The 8,257-nt window shown below is 43.0% G+C and overlaps 1 protein-coding gene across 2 annotated transcripts in view; it reads right to left on the reverse strand.

Annotated features, from left to right (window-relative positions):
- Nucleotides 1-8,186, reverse strand: part of OXSR1 (oxidative stress responsive kinase 1) — a 100,725-nt gene extending 92,539 nt beyond the window's left edge. For both annotated transcript variants that reach the window (XM_082848463.1, XM_082848462.1), the window contains exon 1: nt 7,909-8,186. In XM_082848463.1, the coding sequence (XP_082704589.1) occupies nt 7,909-7,978 (70 nt within the window). In that variant the 5' untranslated portion in view covers nt 7,979-8,186. The remainder of the gene's footprint in view (nt 1-7,908) is intronic.
- Nucleotides 8,187-8,257: the final 71 nt, after the last annotated feature.

Genomic DNA, 8,257 nt, shown 5'->3' on the forward strand with positions numbered 1-8,257 from the left:
TCAACCCGTCTGCCTCTTCAACCTCGGAATCACTCTGCTCCAGCCACCCTTACCTCATTATTCCTTAGTCACATCAGTGTGCTCCTTCTTCAGGACCTTTGCACTCCTAATGTTCCCTCTGCTTAGACCAAGCTACCTACAGATAACCACCATGTTCACTTCTCCACCTCCTTCAGGTCTTTCCTCAAATGTCACCTTCTCGGTGAGGCTTTCCTTGACCTCTTTAAAACTCACCTCTATCCCTAGCAGTTCGCAACCCCTTTCCCTACTTTATATTTGTCCTTCATTACCACCACAAGGGATTTCTGTCTGTCTGCTTTGCTGCTGTATCTCTAGCATCCAAATAGTGCCTGACACACAAGTGGAGGTCAGTAACTATTTGTTGAATAGATTCATGACTCAAGTAGTGGCATATATTTTCAAGAAAAAAATTTTTGCTCATTTGGGGCAGAACAAACACAAAAATAGCCCAGTCTTCACAGGCATTACCTCATTATTACCATCGTGAACGTTACCATTTATTGAGCACTTACTCTGTGCGTCAAGTACTATGCTGAGCACTCTCCTTACTTGCACTTCTTTTTTTCCATCTAATTCTCACAATAATCCCATGAGTTAGGTATTATTGATCTTACAAAGCAATGCAAGCAAAGGTAAGACTTAGGTCATAAATTAGTAAGATGCAGAGTAGGGCCTAGAAACCAGAACTACATGATGTTTCAACACCATACTCTTAATTGGTAGGCAACTGACTCTTTAAAGCTAACATTAACTGATTATTTATGTGTCAGGTTAAATTATTTACTTGCAGTGTCTTATTTAACTATTTTAATTAAAATAAAAAAACCCAAGGCCAACATTTTTAGTTGCCTAGCCAACATACAGTTTTCCCTTCTTTAATAAGAGAACTTTTACCTATTTTGCTTTAAATAATAACGTGCTTGGATAAAAAGTTTCATTTCATTTGCAAGTGGCTAAATGACACAGTTCTGTCCAATAAAATAGAAATGTATCACTGAGTAAGGCTTCCAGGAAAGAAAGCTCTTTGAAAGGGAGCCAGTTGAGTTGTCATGTGACTTTGTCCTTTTACCATATTCTTCTGGCCTGGAACACAAGCACAAGGCTAGGGGTGGAACAACTGTCTTGCAACTATGAGAACGCAAGTCAAAGTGCTAAGTGGAGTGGAGTGAAAAACTACGAGCCTGGGGGCCTAATGGCACCTAGGCTGCCACTCCAGTTTTCGTGTCATATAAAGGGAGCAAAAAAGTATTTTATTAAGCCACTATTATTTGTTTTCCATTACATGCAGCCAAATGCAATCCCTATTTGATACAACCCTATGAGGTTGTTGGCCCAATGCTGGCCTTATTGAAAATGTTATCATAGCTAAGTCTTCCAATCAGGGGGAGAAAATACACTAACCATTAAGCATCACTCTATCAATAGAAAATAATGGCTTTCACATTTATGGAAGAGCTAGAGGTGGGATCCTGGAATCTGTATTTGGAAACCAATACTTTAGACATCAAATGTGTAGCTAGTGAACAACTAATGAAAATTTAAAAGGGTAGGGAAAGTAGAGAATAAAGCTAGTAGGCTGCCTTCACCACAGTATCAAAGGTAGGTGAATCACACCTAACTAAAAACGGATCTTAAAGAACAATTTTCTAAACCTAGGCTGAGGTAAACATTAAATATTTATTGAGACTTTTAAAAATGCATGGTAACACGGGACTTCCCTGGTGGCACAGTGGTTAAGAATCTGCCTGCCAATGCAGGGGACATGGGTTTGATCCCTGGTCCAGGAAGATCCCACATGCCGCAGAGCAACTAAGCCCATGCGCCACAACTACTGAGCCTGTGCTCTAGAGCCTGTGAGTCACAACTACTGGGCCCGTGCACCTACAGTCCATGCTCCCCAACAAGAAAAGCCACTGCAATGAGAAGCCCGTGCACTGCAAAGAAGAGTAGCCCCAGCTCGCCGCAACTAGAGAAAACCCGCATGCAGCAATGAAGACCCAACACAGCCAAAAAATAAATAAAAAGTAAAACAAAAACCAAAACAAACAAACAAAAACCAAAATGGGCTTCCCTGGTGGCGCAGTGGTTGAGAGTCCGCCTGCCAATGCAGGGGACACGGGTTTGTGCCCCGGTCCGGGAAGATCCCACATGCCGTGGAGCGGCTAGGCCCGTGAGCCATGGCAGCTGAGCCTGCGCGTCCAGAGCCTGTGCTCCGCAATGGGAGAGGCCACAACAGTGAGAGGCCCGCATACCGCAAAAAAAAAAAAAAAAAAAAAAAAAAAAATGCATGATAACAAAAGCCACATGGCACAGCCCTTGACAGACTGGTTTCCCACTTTGCCACTATATTGTATCGTGGGCAATAAAACAGGTGGCAGGGCCTTACACTGCTATACTACCATGTCCAGCATAAATCCTTAAATCCATCTAAACCTGAATAAGATCTGGAAGTAAGAAAAAAAAAAGATGCAGTGATGTTCCAATAAACATTACAACAGATTCAAAACATTACAAGATTACAAGTGTTACAAGATTTCAAATCATGTATTTCACATTTTATGGCAGTACCAAAAATTAGGAAACAGAAAAAGAAGAAAAAAAGAAAGAGATAACAAAGAGATTGTATGGAGTAATGAATACAAGCTAAAAGCTTCCTGCAAACAACTACAACAACAGCCTGCACAACAGCCCCAAGGACATGGGTACCATTATTCCCATTTTACAGACAAAAAACTGACACTAAAACAGTTATATAAATTGCCCCAGATCAGATAGGTAGTAAGAGCTAACGCCAGGATTTGAATCCAGGTCAGTCTAACCCCAAAGCCCATACTATTACAGTTGCTTCAACACACGTCAAATACAGTACACCACCTGGTCAGAAGTGCTAATGCAATAGTAGGGGTTAGGAAGGAGCTCAAAAACACTGAAAAGATAAATGATTAATAGTGAGACCAATACTACATCTTTTACAAGTAATCATACTTAAAGTTCAAACCTTTGCCAAAGCATGCTTAAGATGATACAATTCTTTAAAAGGAAGTCCGTTTTTTTTTTTGCGGTACGCGGGCCTCTCACTGTTGCGGCCTCTCCCGTTGCGGAGCACAGGCTCCGGACGCGCAGGCTCAGCGGCCATGGCTCACGGGCCCAGCCTCTCCGCGGCATGTGGGATCTTCCCGGACCGGGGCACGAACCCGTGTCCCCTGCATCGGAAGGCGGTCTCTCAACCACTGCGCCACCAGGGAAGCCTTAAAAGGAAGTCCTTTGAATTCCCAACTTGTATGCTTTTATTATGTTCTAGGAAGGGAATTTTCTCTTCTCTATAAGATTTTGCCAGAAAAAGAGAGAATAAAACCATGCGAGAAACTAACCCCAAATACAGTCCTAAGTAGCACATGTGAAAAAGATATATAGTTCAAATAACTGTATGTGCTTTGACGAGAAAGGAGACAGCATTATACCATTTCCTTAAAATACAATCCCTTGGAAACAGAAAATTCAAAAAGATTCCCCCAAGCCTTTTTTGCCCAGACTTCAACCATTTGTTTCCTGAAAAAAAATAAGTATAATCTGAAGAAATTACAAAGATCCATTTGGAAAGCTACTTACAGCTTATTACAAAATACTGTATTCCAAACATTTTGGCATGGAAGCAAAGTTAGAATAAGCATGCACTGCTTTACTGAGACTTGCTACTTGTACTAGGCTGTAGTTCAAGGAAAAACTTCTTTTCCTCCCTCTTGAGAAGATGGGGTGAGAGAGAGTGTGTGAGTGGAGTGGAAGTACATTAAGAACTTTCAGGAACTTATTAATGAGAGAGAGAGAACATTAAAAAAAAGGACAAAATAGGATACACAAAAGAGAATAAATCTAACTATATCTAAAAGGGTTATCTACAAAATATCTGCTCCGATCAGTTTTTTTTCATTGTAAGGATATTTCCTTTAAAAGGTGAGATTATGGGGCTTCCCTGGTGGCGCAGTGGTTGAGAGTCCACCTGCCAATGCAGGGGACACGGGTTCGTGCCCCAGTCCGGGAAGATCCCACATGCTGTGGAGCGGCTGGGCCCGTGAGCCATGGCTGCTGAGCCTGCGCGTCTGGAGCCTGTGCTCCGCAACGGCAGAGGCCACAACAGTGAGAGGCCCGCGTACAGCAAAAAAAAAAAAAAAAAAAAAAGGTGAGATTATGACCACCATCTTCAGATACTTCCAAAAACCAATCAAATGCAGATGCAGAAATAAGGATCCTGGATTAGGCGACAGTTGGACACCAGTACTAGCTCTGCCCATAACTAGCTCTGACTTTAGACAGGTCATTTTACCTTCCTATGTCTCAGTGTCTTCATCTGTAAAACAAGATGGTTCACCTTACCTCACACCTTACAGAAAACTTAACTCAAAATATATCAGAGGACTAAATTTAAGAGCTAAACTATAACAGAAGAAAACATAGGAAAAAAAATCTTTGTGATGTTGGGTTACTAAAGATTTCTCAGGACTTCCCTGGTGGTCCAGTGGTTAAGACTCTGCGCTTCCATTACAGGAGGCGCGGGTTAGATCCCTGGTCGGGGAACTAAGATCCCGCAAGCTGTGGCACGCCCCCCCTCGCCCCCCAAAATAAGACTGAGAGTAAATATTTGAAATCATATATCAGGTGAAGGACTCATATCCAGAATGAATACACACCCTCACACACATCTCTATAACTCAGTGAGAAGAAAACACCCCAATGGGCAACTCAAATGGGAAAAAAATTTGAATAGACATTTTACCAAAGAATAGATATGAAAAGCTAATAAATAAGCACATGAAAAGATACTCTCTATTGGGAAGAGATATGGGAACATATGTATACGTATAACTGATTCACTTTGTTATAAAGCAGAAACTAACACACCATTGTAAAGCAATTATACCCCAATAGAGATGTTAAAAAAAAAAGATACTCTCTATTATTAGTTATTACAGAAATGTAAAACAAAACCATGATCAAATACCACTTCACATCCACTAGGATGGATATAATCAAAAAGACAGACAACAAATGCTGGCAAAAATGTAAAGAAATAGGGACCCTCATACATGGCTGATGGGAATGTAAAATGGTACAGTCACTTTGAAAGTCTGTCCATTTCTTAAAAAGTTAAACATAAATCTACTATATGACCCAGCAATTCCACTCAAGAAAAATGAACCATGGTCACATGAAGATTTGATGTAAATGCTCATAGAAACATTATTCCAAATAGGCAAAAAGCAGAAGAAACCCAATGTCCATCAAGTGGTGTCCAATGAAAAGGAATAATGTACTAATACAGGCTACAACATGGATGAACATCAAACAACATTACACAAAGTAAAAGAAACCAAACACAAAAGATCACATATTATATGATCATATTTATATGAAATTTCCAGAAAAGACAAATCTATAGAGACAGAAAGTAGATCTGTGGTTGCCTTCGGCAGGGAGTGACTGCAAATGTACATGAGGCATCTTTCTGGAATGATGGAAATGTTCTAAAATTGGATTGTGGTGATGACTGAACAACTCTGTAAATTTACTAAAAAACTATAGTACTGTAAACTTAAAACAGGTGGATTTTATGGTATATAAATTGCTTTTAAAAATGAAAAAATATTATGCTACGTGAATGAAGCCAAACAAAAAAAACTGCATATTACACGATCCCATTTATATGAAATGTCCAGAAAAGGCAAATCTATGGAGACAGAAAGTAGATTTGCAGTTGCCTGAAACTGGGGGTAGGAACAGGGATTAACTGTAAACAGGCACAAGGGATCTCACTGGGGTGATGAACATATTCTAAAACTGTATTATGCTGATTAGTGCACAACACAATAAATTTACTAAAAATCATTTAATTTTATATTTAAAAATGGGTGAATTTTATACTAAAAAATGGGTGAAATTATACCTCAGAGTAAAATTGTTTTTAAAAATAAGGTGGTCAAATCACATTGGAGGTAACTTTTTATCCACAGACCACTTTGAGAATAAGATGAAGACTAACCCTAACCCAGAGGCCTGAGCCTCCCTTTTGCTCACTCACAGACACCTTATTGGTCTGAGGACACCAAATTAACAAGTTTCCAAAGCTCTAGAGCCTTGTGCAATCATAATAGCAAGGGCATTCGGAACAACTACAACCCTCCTCTTCACCGTAGAAAGATGTACAACTTACCAGAAAGAAAATCAAAATTCCTTTTCTAAAATGGTAAGAACCCCCTTTCCTTACTTTTTAGACATCATTTTGGAATTTCCCACTTAATCCCTTTTTTCAATAAGAAACTCTGATTGAGGGACTCAGAAGCAATCAATCAAGACAGAGACCTAGCTAGCTGTCTTTAGAACCAACAAGTACACGTCAAAGACCCAGCATGTAGTAAAGATCCATGAAGTGGCTTAAGGAAAAAGATGTGCTGTCTTTCAGATAAAACTTAGGCCAGATTTGTTTTGAAACAAGTAGTAAAGTGAAAAAAAGAAATGTGACAAAGTTTCTCTAAACACCTACACGGTGCAATAAACACTACCCACCCTGCCACCAACCCCCACCCCGCCAAGACAGCTAAGGAGTTTTCAGCCACTCTTTGTTATAAAACTAATTTAGGACTGGATGCTGATCTGGCAAAGCAGACAATCTCCTTCCTCCAACACACAAGGGTCTGCTCGTGTCTGTTGGATTGAGCTTCTGTTTAGCTAAACCCACCCCCTTTTGATTTCTAAAATCACTAGATTATTGTTGTCTAACAAATACTCCCCTCATCCCCAGTCCCCACCCTCCCCCAATCACTGTGCCTCTGTGAGAATTACAATCCATGTTTGTGCAAGTTTTGGTCTCTGCCAACTGGTATTCCCAGACCCCCTTCAAATCCATTCCACACACAATAGCCAGGTCCATCGGATTGTTTCATGTCTTTGCTTGAAGCCCTCCAATAACACTTAAAATAAAATTCAAAAATCCTTTCCTTGGCTGAGAAGATCCCTAAAATCTGGCTTCTCCCTTACCTTTCTAACCTTACCAGTCTTCTTTCAGGTCCTAAAACACACCAAGCTCTTTCCCTCCTCAGGAGCCTTTGCATTTCCTCATCCCTCAGTCGAGAAAAAATTTCCCTAGGCTCTTAAGACTCTCTCATCCTTCAGTGCTCAACTTACATGTAAACGCCTCAGAAAAAGCATCGTCCTTGAAATTGCCCCAACTAGGTCTCCACGTTATCCTCTATCAGAACATCTTGTTTATTCCCTTCCTAGCACTTGCCAAAACCTATAATTCTTTTTATTTACCTACTTATTTACTATCTACCTCCCTGACTAGAAAGTCAATTCCAAGCAGTCGTAAGTTGTGTCTACATCGCTCAGTGCGGTACCTGCAGCTTCATCTGGAGAGGATCCCCAGCTCTACCGCAGCAACGCCTGGCACTTCGTGCGGGTTCTCGCACGGATGCAGGAGTGAACAAAAGCACCCTAACCCATCAACCCCCGAATAGCTGGCCGTGCCCCCAACTGCAATACCCCATTTCTCGCACCGCCTCGTAAAGGCCTGTCCCATACCTTCACTTTTCTTTCTCTCTCAGACACATCTGTCGCTCAGGTTCAAACATCTGTCACTACACAAATCTCTGGTGAGCCTCTCAAACCCCACCCCACCGCGCCGCACAGGCGCGCCACTCAAAATCCCCTCCATGCCTTGCACGCGCTGCACAAACCTGGAGCCTCACCCACGCTCCCTACCAACCCCCGGGCCACTCGAGCGCCCACGAATATCTGGGAGCCCTGCGCTCTCCGAGCTCCCGCGGGTCCCCTCGTTCCCGCGTGTCACCCGCCATCCAGTGCGGCGCCTCCCCCCTCCGCGGCGCCAGCTCTCACCTATCACCTCCTGCAGCTCGTAATCGTCCCTGTTGATGGACCAAGGAAGGGCGCTGGAGTCCTCGGACATGACGGCGGCACGGCACTCAGCCCTCCCTCAAACTCGCTGACCTCCCTCTTCTCCTCGCCGCGCCTCTCCCCACCCCCAACCGCTGCCGCCGCGCCCCCACCAACCGCCTCTGGAACAGCCACGGGTCGACGGCGCCTGGCGCCGGGTGGCCGCGCGGCAGAGCAGCGGGGGGCTCGAAGCACCCGCGGACCTCGCCTCCTGCTCCTCCGCGGCCAGCACTCCCCTGCCCGGCCCAGGTCCCGGCCTCGGCCTCCGTGGCAGCAGCTACAGGAGCTTCGC

The sequence above is a fragment of the Leucopleurus acutus genome (assembly GCF_964270905.1).
Source record: "Leucopleurus acutus genome assembly, chromosome: 10".
NCBI lineage: Eukaryota > Metazoa > Chordata > Mammalia > Artiodactyla > Delphinidae > Leucopleurus > Leucopleurus acutus.